Source organism: Nematolebias whitei, chromosome 20, assembly GCF_014905685.2.
Source record: "Nematolebias whitei isolate Nwh7 chromosome 20, NemWhi1, whole genome shotgun sequence".
NCBI lineage: Eukaryota > Metazoa > Chordata > Actinopteri > Cyprinodontiformes > Rivulidae > Nematolebias > Nematolebias whitei.
This window is the reverse complement of record NC_056517.1, coordinates 4680657-4698409: the sequence shown is the minus strand read 5'-3', so window position 1 is coordinate 4698409 and position 17753 is coordinate 4680657. Positions and strand designations below refer to the sequence as shown.

Below are 17753 nucleotides of genomic sequence, written 5' to 3'. Positions count from 1 at the left end.
TCATGGTCTTGGGTCTTGCTGGTCCCTGTTAGTCCAGGGTGGGTTAGAATATGCTCAACATATGCATTTCTAAAAGGTTGGCTTGGGATCAGCCTGATGCTGCACAGGTCCATAAGCAGTCCCAGCAGGTCTGCATGGGGTCAGCTCCTGACTGATGACATCATCAGCTGGGATTTGGTTCATCTCTCCAGCTGTGATCTTCTACAAGAGCAGCGTGGCTCGTCACGACTACCTTCAGCTCTCTACAGTTTTAATGTTCAGTCAGCAGAACACGGACACGAGGCGTGACAAAAACAACACGTTTGTTTATTTAATCGTTTATTGAGCAGATTTCAAGCCGTTCAAACATTTAGAGCCACTTGTTCATTTCTCTGATTTTAACAACATCCACCGCTGGACACACGTTCATCGCTGGACTGCATGACACAATCATCAAGCTGTCACATCCCTGCAGGAGAAAAACTTCACGCCACCAACGACTAAAAGTTTAAAGCTTAGAACTGTGGGAATAACGGTAGAAAAACGTGAAATAAAACGTGGAACACGTTCTTTCACACAAGAACCAGAAAACCCTCCGTTGTGAGGACGTAGAAGGAAAAATCAAACATTTAAACACAAAGCCACCACAGAAACGTGTTTCTTCTTCTGGTCTGAATCATTCGCAGACAATAAAACAGGAAAAGATCATTTTACTGACAAAGTTCAAGCTCTGCTGTCAGGTGATGTTCTTTTGATGAATCTATTTGTTTCTTGGAACCTTTTCTCCAAGAGGTAACTCCATCAGTTTCTGTGAAGGAACACAGCGTTAGCTTTAGCTCGGACATACAAACCGCATGGGAGCACAGCCGGGTCTCACCTTTAGTAAGCGAGCGCTGAAGGCGTTCTCGTCCTCCGGGTCTCCTCTCTGCACGTCCCCCAGGTATCGCTGGCACACTATGATCAGGTCGTTGGGTTCGTAAAGCACGGCCGGGTCCAGAGTGTGAGCGTTTATGAGGCTCACCAGGTACTCCTTGTAGTGCTTACTGCAGACACACGCAGAGGGTTTTTACATCTCACCTGCTAAACGTGACACGTTAGAAACTACAGCTGCACAACAAAAATGACTTGAAGAGCTACGTTCCTTTTACAAACGGTTTATTTTTAGTAAAGTTTCTCAACGCATGTTGAAATATTGGAGCAGGTTTTTTTTCCTGGAAGGAGTGAAGAGAAGCTGTGCCAGATGTTCATGCTTGAAGGACAACAACCAATCATTTCAATTCAATCACTACGGGTGCACCGATAAATCAGCTGGACGATTTATCGGCCCTGATTTCCTTCAATTTGGGAGATCGGCCGATACACGAAAAACTGATTTGACCCATTTTTTGTGGTTTTAACAATTGTCTAAACTTCATTTATATTTCAGAGCTCCGCCTCATGGCCGGTTAAAACAAGTTTGTATCGTTTCTCGGATATTGTTCAAGTAAAATTTGTAACTTGAAGGTGCATCGTGACCTCATAGCACCTGACGGCGTCGCTTAGAAAACAAAATCGGAATCGTCAGTTCAGGCTTTTTATAGATCGTGATCAGTGCAACAGAACTAGAACTGCTGCAGAACGTCAGAGTCTGTGCACAAAAACAAACAGCACAACAAGCAGAGGGACTCGAGCTTTCATTTGATCTGGCAGAAACAGAGGACATATCTGAGGACTATCAGGTGAACCTGCAGCTTTTAATTTCAGTTCTTCATTTACCTCTGGCTCTTCTGTCGTCTTTGGGCTGCACATCACGCTTTGAGTTTAAAACAAATATAAGATTTATACTTTAATCCGTTTTAACAAACAAACAAGACACATTGAACCAAACTCCTGTGATAAAGAGCAAAAACCACAGAACAGAGCTTGATGTTTTTCAGCAGCGTCGTTCTGTGTCAGTGTTCAGCTTTTGTTTGGTTCTACTTCTCCAAGGTACCTGGGAGTAGTAGGAGCTAATAAGTTAAATAACTCGACCCAGTCATGGTACAGGGAGTCGTTTTAGGAAAAACTGCCTCATATGAAGACAGTAGGTGTATTTTTGCATTTTACATTTTTCTTTGCAAATTGGGGTCAGAAGGTCCCAACGATTCTAAAAACAATATTTCAGGTTTCTATGATAAGAGGTTCTCTAAAGAAATCAAAGTCCTCATATGAGGAGCCCAGGTCTCTCATCTTGTTCCATACTTTCTAAAAGGGGTCCTTCGCTACTTAGCGGTTCGAGTTTCGCGGACTCGCTCTTTTGTGGTTTTTCAAAGTAAGATTGTACACAAAAAGATAAATAAATGAATTTACACGACACGATTGTCAACTTTAATATTACTCACATGATTGGGACAATACGTACACAGTAAAAAGTTGACAGAAAAAAAACGTCGGACAGGCACCGCCATTTTGTAGTTTTCTCTAAATAAGCCTACACTGTATCACCACTCAAAAGGACTACATCTCCCAGAAGCCAACAGTGCTTCCAGCCATTGCTTTCTGCTGAAATGGAGGAGAAATCTGAAAAAGTTTGGTCCTTATTCATAGTGACTTTGGCGCTCAGTGGATGCAGAGAGCCGTACGGAACCGACCGGGAATTGGACCAGAAACGGACTTCCAGCCTCATCCGTCAATCTGAGCACTGCTTCCTGGTCCATGAGGCCTCTCGAGCGGGGAGGCGTTGCTTGGAGGTCTGGTGTTTTCTCCGGAGCTCACCGGAACATTTTAATGCAAATCTCGATCAGGACCATTGTGTGTAGGGCTGCACAATATTATCGGCATGGTGTCTGTATCGGTCGATATTAGCAATAAAGTTAAATATCGGACATTCCATCAAAATTACTCACCGATATAAAAGGTGCCGTTTTTTAAATATATGTTATATATTTATATAGTTTTACATCATTTTCAGCCCCTTTTTGGCATCTGCATTTGGTAGCAGGACAAACTGACAAAGACCGTGCAGAATAATGTAATGTTTTAATTCCACAGCAGAGAACAATATGTAGACTCTGTAAGTAGGTCTAGGGAAAAAATATTGGTATCGGTTATTGGCCAAATAAGTTTTAACATATCTGCCCACTGCTCCACCTGGTGTATCTCAGGTGTGATGGATAAATGCAGAGAACTAAAGTCGTCATTGCACTGGAACATACACTGATGACAACACATGCACTTTACTTACTTATGAAGTTCCCTGGTTTTCTTAGATTGCTAACTTTACTGAATGGCATTCTACTGTATATCCAGGTCTCCATTGACTCGTCTTCAGGATCAGGTTTATGTTTTAAGCCTCGTGTTGCTCCTGTGTGATTCACTCACTTGCAGAGTCCGGCCTGTCCCGGCTGCGTCTGGAGGCCACACGGAGAGTCCACCTGCTGACCGCCTTCATCTTTCTGCTCCATCACGCCACATGCATCTGGCACAAAGAGAAAATATTACAGTCTGGGACGATATGTGAAGGCTTATGAAACATCTAATGTCTGTTTGAGGACACTAAAGGAAGCAGATGAATCAGAGTCTGGGTTGTTTCCTGAACGCTGTGAATAATCACCAGCTTGGGCTCCACTGGAAGGGTCTGTGTTGAAGTCCACACCGTTCCTCTGAGGACAGAAACAACAAGCAGGAAATGAGAAGAAACTTCACACTTCTATACATGTGTTGGTCATAAAATAAGAATATCATGAAAAAGTTGATTTATTTCAGTAATTCCATTCAAAAAGTGAAACTCATTCTCTTCCTCCAGGCTCTGGGACCTTGACTTCCAAAGTAAATGTTAAATGTACTTTAATCAGAGAACAGAACTTTGGACCACTCAGCAGCAGTCCCAGGCGAGACGCTTCTGACGCAGTCTCTTGTTCAAGAGTGGCTTGACACAAGGAATGCGACAGCTGAAACCCATGTCTTGCATTCGTCTGTGCGTGGTGGTTCCTGAGACACTGACTCCAGCTGCAGTCCACTCTTTGTGAATCTCCCCCACATTTTGGAATGGGTTCTGTTTCACCATCTTCTCCAGGGTGCAGTTATCCCTGTTGCTTATACACTTTTTTCTACCACATCGTTTCCTTCCCTTCACCTCTCTATTAATGTGCTTGGACACAGAGCTCTATGAACAGCCAGCCCCTTTAGCAATGACCTTTTGTGTCTTGCCCTCCTTGTGCAAAGGTCAATGGTCGTCTTTTGGACAACTGTCCAGTCAGCAGTCTTCCCCATGATTGTGTAGCTACAGAACTAGACTGAGACCAGTTAAAGGTCTTTGCAGGTGTTTTGAGTTAATTAGCTGATTAGAGTGTGGCACCAGGTGTCTTAAATACTGAACCTTTTCACAATTTTCTAATTTTCTGAGATACTGAATTTGGGGTTTTCATTAGTTGTCAGTTATAATCATCAACATTAAAAGAAATAAACATTTGAAATATATCAGTCTGTGTGTAATGAATGAATATAATATACACGTTTTATTTTTTGAATGGAATTATTGAAATAAGTTTTTCCATGATATTCTAATTTTATGACCAGCACCTGTATTCTTGTCAAGACCCAGTGTAAGAAGTTACAGCCTAATGAAAACAAATGCTTTAACATGATCCCAGCTGCTTTACAATCTGATCTTTACGACTTCATTAACCATAAACGAAGAGACGCAAACAAACTTGCTGTTTTACCTGCAGGAGTTGTTGCAGCTTATCTGCGTCCCAGTCTCTGAGGTAGAAGAGACAGTCTCGGGGGTGATGAGCATGCAGGCCGTTGTACTTGCATCGAGGTGTTTTACAACAAGCCTGCAACAAAGTTATTACAAAACCAAGACACGCACGTTGAGGGGATGGCAAAAAGACAAGGTTTTAAGTGAAGTCTGAAAGGAAATGTGTCTCCCTGTGAAACAAACACAGCCTGTCAGTCTCCTTCACAGTATTTGAATAAAGCACCCAAAACATATTTTAATGACGCAGCTTTTCTGAGCCCACTGATAATCTGGGGCTGGGGTCCCACACTGACGATCTCCAAACATAATGTCAGATTTAAAATGTATTCCTATTAGAATATTTCTGTGGTAATTGTTACAAGAGATACAAGTCATCTTAAAGGGATTAAAATAGATAAAGGCTGTTCTCACTATTTGTTTATAATCGATGTTAGTGGTGTTGGTAGAGACAGTCGTGGTTTCAGGTCTCTGTAGTGCTACTTTGTGCATCAGAGGCAGAAAACTTAAATTGTGTTAAACTAAAGTTATTCTAGTGTGGAAGAATTAAGTTCATAGTTCCTAAAATGAAGAATTTGTTGGTTTACTTTGTTCTAAATTTGAGTATTGAGCATGGATGTGGACGGTTTGTTGGATGAATTGTTGATTCACTGGCTTGTTCAGGTTTAGTGTCCCAGTTACAGGCTGGCTGAATCAGGCAGATTCAACATTTGTTAGGTGTGGCCCCAGACTGCATGTACATCGCATCGCACGCATTAACGGATTGTGTCGCAGCTGCCACCTTTCCACATCAAACCCACCTTGTAGTACGGGTTGTTGCAGCCGCTGCAGAACTCGTACCTGCACTGCGAGCAGCTGAAGTGCATGCAGCCGCCTTTCGTCAGAGCGTACTGGAAGTTACACTGAGGGCACGCTGCAAGGGGACAGGAGTGCACACATCAGTCCCAGATGTTTAAGAACGAATCAGCGATGGCTGAACCTCTTTATAAACTCGGATTGCTCTTGCAAATTAAAACATCAGTTAACCTGAAGTAAAGACCCATTAGCCGTCAGCAGGTAAACCCATTTAACAAATTAATTTATACACATTTTCATTTTCAGAATCAGCAACTTCAGCAGCAGTTCCAGTCAAGTGTTTCATCAAAAGAAAAGCTCTTCAGCAACACTGACACGGTTTCACCACGTCTTGTTTCATAACAAACCAGCTTCACTCCTTTCAATCACTTGTGCAGTTTGTTGCACTTCAGTCTGGAACTGCAAAGAGGGAGCCTGAATCTAACGCAACAGATTTTTAATGAACATAGTACCAGGCTAGTTGATCCAAACGTATATTTTGTCGTTTCCCTTTTGGCTGCTCTCTGCCACAACGAGCAAACTAAGATTTGTCAACTGTTTTACGCTGGATGCTCTTCCTGACACAACCTGGGCTCAAACCTGCAGCTTCAGGTGAACAAGACCGTGGCACCGACCACCGAGCACCTGCAGCCGTTTATATACAAACACGTTTATATATATGACTTTATTCAGGAAACTTATGCAAACAATTAAGTTAGTAAAAAAACAAAACAACGAGCAATGAGTTGCATTCAGGACAAACTGAGTCATTTCAGTTTTAAATGGTTTCAAGTTTGTTATATATATATATATATATATATATATATATATATGTATTTATTATTATTATTTTCCCTAATCTGCATCCAGAAATATTCATTTCTTCCTCTTTTGTGATATTTCAGTCTGACGTGTCAATCAGACTTGATGAAAACAAGTACCCGCCCCTTTGACTTGTTGAGACACTGACGCTTTCTGAATCGTACAACAAAAGACTCAACGCTGAGAACACGTGCACAGAAAAATACATTTAAAATGTGAGCCACTTTTAACCAAAGGAGCTGGAAGTCACAAACATCCTCGTCAGGGTTGATTGTGGGGGCGGAGCTTACAATTATGACAAAAGTGAACACGTAACTGGTTCAACCTGTTCCTGTCTGCATTGAGCTTTTTTGAAAGGATCGTTACATTTTAATGTTTGTGTGTCTCAGTTCATGGTGCCGCCAGCTGCTTCATCAGGCTCATGAAAATAGTACAATGCAATACTCGTTCTGAATACGGCAACAGACGTTTCCTCCACGTGTTTGTATGAAAGTCATAAGATGTTGCAAAGGACTGTGGTCTAATTACTCCATTCAGTTTAATTGTTCAGATGGAAAAGAAAACAGAAAGTAGAAAAAGCCACTGAACTGAAAATAAGACCAAAATAAAACTGACGTCAGAGCAGTTTTAAGAGTTCATTTCATGGGCTTGTCTTTGTACCTGTTAACATCCTGCAGAGAAAGTGGCTTACTTTGAACTTAATAAATAAATCTATTAAACTTTGGAGGTGCAGTTTGTGGCTGCTGGATCAACTCGAGCCTCCACCTGCTCGGTGAGGAGTTCAAACACAGAAACCGTTTGAGGAGTGAGGCCGACCGCTCAAGGACAAGAACAGGAAGTGCAACTCGTGGTTGTGTCTTACTGATGCCGTTGTCCCTCAGATAACCTGCCAGGCCTTGTCTCTGGTATTCCGGGTCGTTCTCCCTCTTCCACAGCTGGAACTGTTCACAGGACACGTCCTGGTGCTGAGGCTCCCACTGAGACACAAACAGAGTTAATGAGGGGAGACGTTCCTGCTGTGAGGAGGCGCCCGAGCCCAAGGCCAAGCACCTGATGATAATCTACTGCAGGAGAACTGAGCACCTCCCACACGCCCTGGAAGCTCAGGGATTACACTCACAGGTTTCTTGCACTGAGCGCAGAAACTCTTGCGGCACATAAGGCAGGTGACCTTGAGCTGGTTCCCATCGTTGATAAACCCATTGGTGCACTGAGGAGGAGGAGGACAAACACTTCTCAGCCTTTATGCTGCCATCGCTTTAAATTTTCAGGCAAACACAAATTCATATAGTTTTACTTTACGCAAGATTAACTGTCCGCAGCAGTTACAAACAAAAAAAGGACGTTTAAAAACAAACAATACAGTAGTCCCTCGCCACTTTACGGTTTGACGTTCACAGACACGCTCTTTTGTGGTTTTTCAAAATAAGATTGGATATGACGCACAGCTGGCTGATTGATGGACGAGCCACACGAGCGGCATGGATTGTTTATTTAAAATATACTATTTTAAATGAGTTAGCAGGTGCTAAATCACCGTGTCATGACCTCCGCTCTCTGCCACGCCCACTTCTCCACTGCAACCACACTCACCTCCCAATCTCCCTCCTTTTGTGTAAATAAACAATTTAAATTGAAATACTGTAATATTTTAAACAAACAATCCATACAGCATGGATTACTTGTTTAAAATGGATTTGTTTTAAATAAATTTGAGTAAATTTCAGTTTTTTTTCCAGATAATTTCTACCTTTATCTGCACATTTCTGTCTTTCAGCCTAACTGGGCACAAGTGTGCTCTCTCTCCACCTTATTCTGGTAATTTAAGCTTATTTCTGCTGTTTCAGCCCCTTATTGTGCCCACTGCACCACCTGGTGGTGGATGGGTTAAGTGCAGAGACTAATTTTGCCATTGTATGGAAACATACAGTGCTGACATTGTGATGACATTATTATTATTATTATTATTATTATTGATAATTTCAGCCTTTCTTTAGCTAATTTACTAATTTTTCTGATCAGGATTTCTCATTTCAAATTCAGCAAATATGTGTTCTTTCTGCTTCTACCAACTCATTTCAGCTGTTTTTACCTACTTTCAGCTGTTTTTCAGCAAGTTCTTCAGCAACAAAACCTTCACACTGCATTTTCGCAGGAAATGCAATTTCTCCAGTTAAAGTTTAAATCCTAAAAATATCCATTTCTCCTTGGAGCTGCTGCAGCTTCGTGAAGGTTAATTTGGTGTCCAGATGCACCGATCGACTTTCGTCTTCCAACTTAAAATTCAAAGTATGTCACATCGTAAAAATCATCATAATCACAAAATATAAAAAGCGTTCAAAGTTATTTTTAATTGTTTTAGAACTTCATGTTCCATTGTTACAGTGTAATTGTAATTTCTGCTCCATGTTGCATGAAGGGTTAACCCTATGATGTCCTGCTGCACTTCTCTTCTCTACAATTTAAATACTTTACTATACTTTAAAATACTTTAAATATTTTAAATAAACAATCCATGCTCCATGGATTGTTTATTTAAATTTAAATGGCTTATTTACACAGAAGGAGGGAGACTGGGAGGTGAAGAGTGTGACTGCAGTGGAGGAGAGAGGCTGGCAGGAGGCGCAGAGAGCTGATCATGACATGATGTGCTCTTATATATATATATATATATATATATATATATACACTACTACCCTTACTTGGCAGTTTTTCCACTTATCGCGAGCGGGGCTGGAACCTAACACCCACAATAAATGAGGAACTACTGTATTTGAAAAGAAAATCACACATTTCTTAATAAACTTGAGAAAACGTGCAACTTGCAAACCTAATGTGGGAAGAGGTGGAACAACAACAACAACATAAAACTAAAACAACAACAAAAACTGAACAGCCTAAAGTACATTACAAGTCATACACATAAAAACAGGTCTTCATTCTTAAAACCTGACCTCACGCCTCACTAGTCACTTGGTCACAAAATGTTTATCTATTTAAATATTTGTCTGATTTTGTTGTGATTTAATTAAAAAGGAAGGTTTGATCATCAAAACAAGATTTAGATTTTTTTTTAAAAGAAAGTTTCTCCAAAACAATGACAAAACTATTCTGTCGTGAAATTGAGAAAGTTATACAGTTTTGATTTAACTTAAAAAAAAAGCCAAAACAGGAACATTTTATCAACATTTACAATCTGCAAAAAATACAAAACATTCAGTTTTTGAAGTTTTAAACGACAGAACTCAGGCTTAAAAACAGATTCAAATGATAACAAAGCATCCAAATTAAAGGTGGATGAGGAAATGAAGGATGACGGAGATGCACATTAAAAATAAACTCATTTTGAGACGTTTGTAAAAACTCACATGGTAACACCAAAGGAACTTGGGGTCTTTCATGAGCGTGTGCTCCATCAGCTTCTTGTGAAACAGGTCGTACACGTCCATCTCCAGGCAGTCCCGCAGCTACAAGACAACCAACAGCATCTCACTGCGACAGCTCTCCTGCGTTCACTGCACTTCCACAAACATGAACTTGGTTTTCCTTCTAAAAGTTTATTATTTCAGCTCTTTTCTAAAAGTTCTCTACACGTCGTCCTGTTCATCAGCTTCCTGAAGATCTCTTAATGTTTGCCTTGAAACTTTGGCTGCCTTCTCACTTGTTTTTAGTCCAAGCTATTTTAAAAGCAAACTTTTCTTTTAGTTGAAGATACTTAACTCTGACCTGAGAATTGTTCAAACATAAAAAGGTTCCTAAACTTAATGATGAGACGGAGTTGTTTCAAAACAAAACAGACAACTTCACAAAGTCAGCCTCTCCTAAAAACACTGTTCATCTATGAAAAACACCAAATATGTCACGTAAAATAGTGTTTTAGCTCCAATAAAGTGATTTACAAGGAGCTACTGCTGAATTATTTTAAAAAGTTCAACTTATGCGTCACCAAGAGATGAACCAGATTTTCAGCTCAAAGCTCTTCAAGGAGCAAACAGGCTCTTTCACTTGCGTGTAGATTTGAGTTGTTGCATGGACACGGTTTGAAATTGCAACTTTTAATTAATGTTTAATCAATTTTACAAAGATATTGCGGTAAACGATTCATTCAATCATCTGGTCCGGTTCTTCGTGATGTAAAGAAGCTGCATATAAGCTCCTGTTGTAAACCAAGTTTAGCTGATCCCCCGTTAAAATCGTGCACGTGACAAACTGCGTGTGGTCATGTTTCGGCGCGTGTCCCCGTTCACCTGGATGTCCAGCGTGGAGAAGTAGCTGTCCAGCTGTTCTGGGTCGTTGATGTCGGGCTCGCCGCAGACGGGACACACCATGTCTCTGATGTGTTTGTCTCTGATGGCGATGGTGAAGTGGTCTCTGAAGCAGTCGTGGCAGACCGAGCACTGGCAGGACGTCAGAGACTGCATCTGCAGCGCAGCGAGCGAAACAAACCGCAGCTGCACTTAAAATGTCCAACGACTCTCCTTTACACAAAACACATTTTATACTGGAAATATACTGGTTTACTGCCACCATCGGTCTGAAATCATCTCATTTCCACATTCAAAACAGTTGTAGCACAGACACAAATCTACTTTAACTCTCATTTATTTTACAGTTTATATATATATATATATATATATATATAAAGCATCTGACTTATCTTATGGTTCAACTTTGTGACAAGCTCACTAATAATTCAATTTAAATATTTATCTTAACAAATGCTCCACAAATACAAGAAACATTTACTTCTTATAAAGCTGCATGGTGTTATTTTAAGATGCCAAATCTACCTTTAAACAAACATAAAATCATATTTAATAATCATTTTTAAAAATCCGCCGTAATTTATTTGCAAAGAAAACCAGGAATCTTGTAAAACACGTGAGCTTTTTATGAATTCATGTTTGCTGTAAGAAATGATACGGGATTAAAAAATGAATTAAATTAAACCTGAGCCAGTCTTCAGCTGTTTGTTAAACTTTGCTCACATGGTTTTTATCTGTTCACGTCTTCCTGTTTTCCATTACTTCATCAATCAACAGTTTTAAACATCGTTTCTCATTTAAACAAACATGAACCCACATTTATTTACCTGTTTTGTTTTCATTCATTCTGTCCTTTAGTTCAGACATTTGTGTACTTTATTTTTTAGGTACCACTTTACAATAAGGCTCCCCTTATTAATTCCTCTATAAACACTTTATAAATCATTAATAACCGCTTATTATGCATTAATTAAGCGTGACAGACAAAACTGACCAGTTTGTTGCCAAATAGTGAGACAAATTACTGTTCACTAATCTTATTTAAGCTATTGTGCAGAAATCTGGGGCAATAATTACAAAACTACACTACAGGCATTAACAATACTACAAAAAAGAGCAATAAGAGTAATCCATATGGTGGAATATTTAGAAAGCACTAATACACTATTTGTAAAATCTAAATGATTAAAGTTCATTGACATAGTGAAACTACAGACAGCTCTAATTGTTTTCAAAGCAAAAAATAGACAATTACCAGAAAACATTCAAAACCTGTTTAAAATTAAGGAGCAAATTTATACTTTAAGGGAATCACAGTTTAAAATATGCAAAATTAGAACTACTAGAAAAAACTTTTGTGTATCAGTAAGGTACCATTTAAATAGTGCGCCCAGAGTTGAACTAGCATGAAATAGAGCGCCCAGAGTTAAATAGAGGCCCAGAGTTGTAACAGCTTTGTATCAGTATCATTTATTTAATTTCCCTCTGGGATTAATAAAGTTTTTTTTTTTTGAAGTGGAGTCAAACTGTGGAATAATTTGAATACTGAACTTAAACAATGTCCAAACATAAAACTGTTCAAATTATCATATAAACATGTGATTATTGCTGGATATAATATACAATAATATTATTCATTAGTTGTTGTAGTTACATTATGCTTTATGCTATATATATTTGTTTTTTCTTTTTACATATTCAAAAAATAATAAACTAAACTAAACATATATATTTCATAGAGTTGTTAAATTAAACATTTCAGACTAAGTTACTACCTTGTGAGCACAATAAACATTTGTAAACCTATTTCTTTAGCATATAAAATTACACTTTATCACTGCATTATAAATATCTACAACTAATATTTATATCCTAAAAAATAGGTTTACAAATTCTTATTGTGTTTACAAGGTAGTAACTTATAACTTATGTTTAATATAACAACTCTAGATGAAATACATAGGTGAACAGATTTGTAAACAAACTGGTCAGTTTTGTCTCTGTCACCCTTAATTAATGTGTAATAAGCAGTTATTAATGATTTATAACATGTTTATAGAGGAATTAATAACATATCTATTAGTATCTATAAGGGGAGCCATATTGTAAAGTGGTACTATTTTAATTTTATCCTCAGTTGATTACATCCCAGCTCAAAATTACTTTCTTTCTTATAAAATAATATAAAACGGCAGCTGTAAATGTTTTCAGTGTTTCAAGGTGTCCAGTTAGAGTCCAGGACTAGAAGATGTGTTTGGCGTTCGAGTCGTCTCCGCCTCACCTTGCTGCGAGGGAAAATGCTCAGACAGCAGGGACACTCGTTGTTCAGGAGACGTCTGATGAAGTCCTTGTCATGAGACTCCTTCACGGCCTGCACCACGTCCTCCAGAGAGCAGGAGACATCTGGCTCCTGGAGCAGAGACAGGACGAGCTCACAGCGCCCCCAGCTGGGCAGGCTGTACAACGCCAGCAGTCGTCTGCACGTCCTCTGAAACGAGCACAAACACCAGTTTACGCTGCGCTCGCGACAGAACTCTAAACCTGTGGATGTGCAGCGCCGTCTGACCTGTTTGTCCACGTGTTTGGGATCGATCGGTGGCTCGGGCTGATCTATCCAGATGTGCTGGTGGAACGGCTCCATGAGAGGGCGCTGGAGCAGAGACAGAGCTCCTTTCACCTCCCCCCCGCTCTGGTGCAGAGCTTCATCACACTGAAAGAGGTCCTGGAAGCCCAGAGAGCGGAGCTCCTTCATCTGAACACAACACGAGGAGAAAACGGCTCGTAGTGATTGTGCAAGAAATGATCTCTAAAAACACAGAGTTTCAAGGAAACACCCTGAATGAAGTTGTAAAACCTTTAACGCGAGGATGATCTGTCAGAGCTCGTGGTCCACTGAGGGTTAAAGAACTTAGTGCAAGATTTAAACGTGAACAAACGTGAAGCCGAACCAGAGAAGTTCGAGTTCATGTGATGTCGTGCTCCAGAGAACATTTATCAGAGAAACACTAGGAGTGAACTCTGCTGGGGAAAATTTAAAATACAGAACTCCTGCCCCCAAATGTAAGGTCTTTACTGTGACATTTTACAATCTGTATATCTTTGTTTTGTGATTGTTTTATTCTGAAACTGAACGTGAGAGCAGGATGGAGATTTTACAGAACTCAACGTTTCAACGTGACGCTTCGGTGTCTAATTAGGAAATTAAAAATTTATAACGTTCATGTACTTACATGCAACTCCCCCAACAGTCCCTGTAATATACTGTGTTGAAGATTTTCCAGTACAACTGAATTTCCTGCCTTCAGATTAAAATGTCCTTTCTTTAGATAAGGTGAGTTTTTACCAGGTCAAAGGTTTGTACAGCCCTGCCACTCAGAAACACACGTTTGTTCTTGGACTGCTGGAGGACGAACTGACCACGGTTCCTCACTCTGCTCAACATGTCTGTATTTGTAACTATTTATATCTTGACGTGTGTTTTTGGTCTTTCTTCCAATAGAAAGTTCACCTGGACGTGTCATTCTGTGTCTCTTCCTCCTTCCCGTCCTCTCAACCAGCCGGTCAAAGCAGACGGCCGCTCGTCCTGAGCCTGGTTCTGCTGGAGGCTTCTTCCTGTTAAAAGGGAGTTTTTCTTTCCACTGTTGCCGTTGAGCTTGTTCAGGATGGGAGACTGTGACGAAGTGAAGATTCAGCACATCTCCTGGCTTCCTCACATACAGAACTTTACTACTTGGCTTTTGTGAGTACAGTATGTAGCCAGTTTCTTCCAGCTGAGGACCCTTTCAAAGATGAAACCTCATCTTCCTCGGCCTGATCGTGAGAGGGCTAGCCACACATTTATTACATCACATTTAATTATTGTAATCTTTGTATTTAAGGTTGGACCAGAGCTCCCTGCAGCTCGTCTGTTGATGAAAACACGGAGGACAAACCTATGAGCCTGTTTCACACTCCCTTCACTGGCTCCCTGTTGCTTTTCAGGAGAAATTTAAAGTTTATTGATTGTTTTTAAGTGTTTAAACTCCATGGGCCCATCTTACGTAAGCGAGCTGCCGCAGCCCTTCACCCCGTCCAGAGCCTGCAGGTCAGATGACCGTCCCTAAAGCGAGGGTGAAGACCAGAGGAGATGGAGTCTTCTCGGTGGCAGCAGCCAGCCTGTGGACCAGCCTCCCTCCGTCTGTTCAGATCTCCGTCACTAGATCAGTCCAGACTGAAAACACATCTGTTCTCCACATCTGTTCTCCCTGGACTTCAACTTCACTTCAACTGAAATAAAGTACGTCTTGGTTTTATTAGTACTATTATTTTATTGGTATTTTACTGCAAATTTTAAATCATACTTTTATTTTTATTAACTCAGTTTTATTTCTTTGATCATATTTGTGTCTATGATGTAATTCTTGTGAAGCACTGTGGTCGATGTAAACGTGTAAATATAAATAAACTTTGACTTGACACGACTTCTCTTGTGATTTGGTGCTTTATAAATAAACTGAACTGAACATTGAGACCCCAAAAGGTCAGTTCACCCTCCAAACTGTTAGTTTGTGGGTCTACTGGAAGGACTGGTGATCTGCTCTCCCAATAGAAGGTCGGAGGGTGACCCGTTAACTGGTTTCATGTTCTTACCTTGGCCTGTCTGTCCCTCAGCAGCTGTCTCACGGCTTTTTCTGTGTCTCCTCCTGCGGCCAGCCAGGCCAGTTTGGCCTCGGCTCTGGACAGCTTCACTCCTCCTCCTGCAGCGTTCTGCTCTGGGTTTGCTCCATCTCCGTGGACGACGGTCGGTGTCAGCTGGACGGAGGCAGCCATGGCGCAGATCTCGTCCAGCAGGTGAGGCAGCTCTGACGTCAGCCAGTCGCAGGGGTTGCTCCCACCACACATGCAGATGGCTGCGTACACCTCCTCCGGACTGATGCCTCGCTTCTCTGCCTCCTGCCAACAAGACACGGTGCACGCTCAGTGTTCAGCCTTCAAATGAGTGCCTTCACCCACAAACACAGAAGGGATTAGTTCAAAGTAAACATTTAAAATGTTGCCCTAAGTTACTTTCTGGACAAAAGAAACAAACATTTCTCGTTTTTGTTCAGTCCCACAAAATGTTTGTACTTGTTTTACACATTATTTTAGCTGGTGTTACTGTGTAAAAGTGTGGTTCCATTTGGACATTGAAGGTATTATTTTTTTCTTTGTAAATAAAGTTCATTTCTAATGACCACGATTTGATTTCAGGCAGCAATAAAAGCAGAAAACATCCCGGGGGTGAATAATTTGATGCTGAGTGTTATTTATAGCGGTGTGACCAAAACCGCTACAGCTCCACCCGTTCCCTGCTAAAGATGATTTTAGTTGACGATGCGTCTTCCTTCAAAGGTTGTTAGTCCTTTACTGAAATATGGACGGCTGTCTTTGAGGGTTCATGGTTACTTTTAATCATTTCTGAGTTTATTAAGAAACAAGTCTGTAGATTAATCCTCAATAATTTATCATTAATCAAAGCAACCTTACAGCACATTTAGAAGTTGTGACTGTAACTTAACCAACAAACGTGATTAATCAGAACCACTGAACCAAAAGTCTTACTGGACGTTAACTAGTTTATTACATTTAGCTTAAAGTTATGCTGCGACTTAACTTCTCATAATGTCACCGTAAGACAAAAAAATATATAGAATAATAAAATAATGATTAGTTTCAAGCGGTTAGGGGATTTCTGGTCAAGGTTTCATGGATGTTTTTAACCATCAGAGAGCTGGAGCTGATCTGAGGCTGCAGATGTTGCTTCAAGGACGCCTGCGAGCCCGTGAGCTCGGCTGAGCTGATAAAGGTATAAAAACAAGCTTCAGGCGCAGCGGGGCAGGTCCTCCTGACTGGTCTTCATGTGTAAACTAAAATCTGTGCAACCCCATGTGAAAATATGACGTATACCAATTAAAAATCTTCTGTCGTTGAGTGTGTATTCCAACACGAGCACCTCTAGACATCGTTCTACAACCAGAACAGTCACTGAAGGTTCAGCTGACTCAGCTCAGCACATTTTCCTTCAGATGATCTCAAGCTCTTTTAGTCTGTTGTGCTTCTGAAGTGTCACTGCAGGTGTGGCTCTGAGAAGTTCTCACTCTTATCTGGTGGATGAGCTTGAGCCCGTCGTCCCTCATCGTCTTCTGCCTCTTCAGCTCCACGTTGATTTGGGGCTTCGCTTGAGGCTGATCCTTAGCAGCAAACGACACCTGCTGGAGGGACTGAGGCAAAGAACCTGCGGACGAGTCTTTACAGGACAGGCTGCACACCTCACACACCAGAGAGGGCTGAGTGTTGACGTAGGTGCAGAACTGGCAGGTCCACTGTCACAAAAAGAAAACGTACGAGATGAGAATGATCAAAGTACGAAAGAAATGGCTTCAGAGTTTTACTGACGTATCTGAAAACGAGGGAGAGAGGTGGTAGGAATGCTGGAACAGTTTGAAAACGATAAAGGAGCTTTAATGCTCCACGTGATCAGTAAACTGTCTCTGAGGAAGGATCATTCAGATAACGATCACGTCTACTGTCAACTGGATAATGTTCTGTTGACACGAACCAGAAGCTGGAGTTGTGAGTTCCTTGCTTCATATGAGCTTTACAGACACGTTCCGTTAAAAAGGACTCGGCAGAAAACAGGACCTTTGTGAAAGGCCCTGGAGGTTGTGGAGAAGTCATTTTATAAAAACAAAAACAGATGTTTTAGTTTTAAATCACACTCTTGTCCAGATGAGTGACTCAATCAAGAGACGAACGCTCTGAAAAGTTGAGCTCTTCAAATTTTAGTGACATTTCCAGATTAAACCATGAACTCCTTTAACAACACAATCTGGACTTTAGGTTTGTCCTTGCTGAGGACACAGTGGGACAAAAGTATTTAGTCAGACACTGATTGTCTAAGTTCTCCTACTTAGAAAGATGAGAGACGTGTGTAATTTTCATCATGGGTAAACTTCAGCTATGAGACAAAATGAGGAAAAATAATCCAGGAAATCACATCGTAGGATTTTTAAAAGAATTTATTTGTAAATTATGGAGGAAAATAAATATTTGGTCAATAACAAAAGTTTAACTAAATACTTTGTAACATAACCTTTGTTGGCAATGACAGAGGTCGA

General features: G+C 40.6%; 1 protein-coding gene across 1 annotated transcript in view; it reads right to left on the bottom strand.

Moving 5' to 3' along the window:
• Positions 1-303: 303 nt before the first annotated feature.
• The window catches only part of LOC119426227 (E3 ubiquitin-protein ligase RNF31), a 29910-nt gene continuing 12460 nt past the window's right edge, over positions 304-17753 (bottom strand). Inside the window, exons 11-24 of the mRNA XM_037693772.1 lie at positions 16734-16958; positions 15247-15549; positions 13184-13369; positions 12899-13105; positions 10600-10773; positions 9721-9819; positions 7473-7562; positions 7215-7329; positions 5497-5609; positions 4662-4775; positions 3551-3599; positions 3319-3415; positions 857-1022; positions 304-787 (exon numbers count right to left, since the gene is read on the bottom strand). Coding sequence (XP_037549700.1) covers positions 740-787; positions 857-1022; positions 3319-3415; positions 3551-3599; positions 4662-4775; positions 5497-5609; positions 7215-7329; positions 7473-7562; positions 9721-9819; positions 10600-10773; positions 12899-13105; positions 13184-13369; positions 15247-15549; positions 16734-16958 — 1986 coding nt within the window. The 3' untranslated portion in view covers positions 304-739. The remainder of the gene's footprint in view (positions 788-856; positions 1023-3318; positions 3416-3550; positions 3600-4661; positions 4776-5496; positions 5610-7214; positions 7330-7472; positions 7563-9720; positions 9820-10599; positions 10774-12898; positions 13106-13183; positions 13370-15246; positions 15550-16733; positions 16959-17753) is intronic.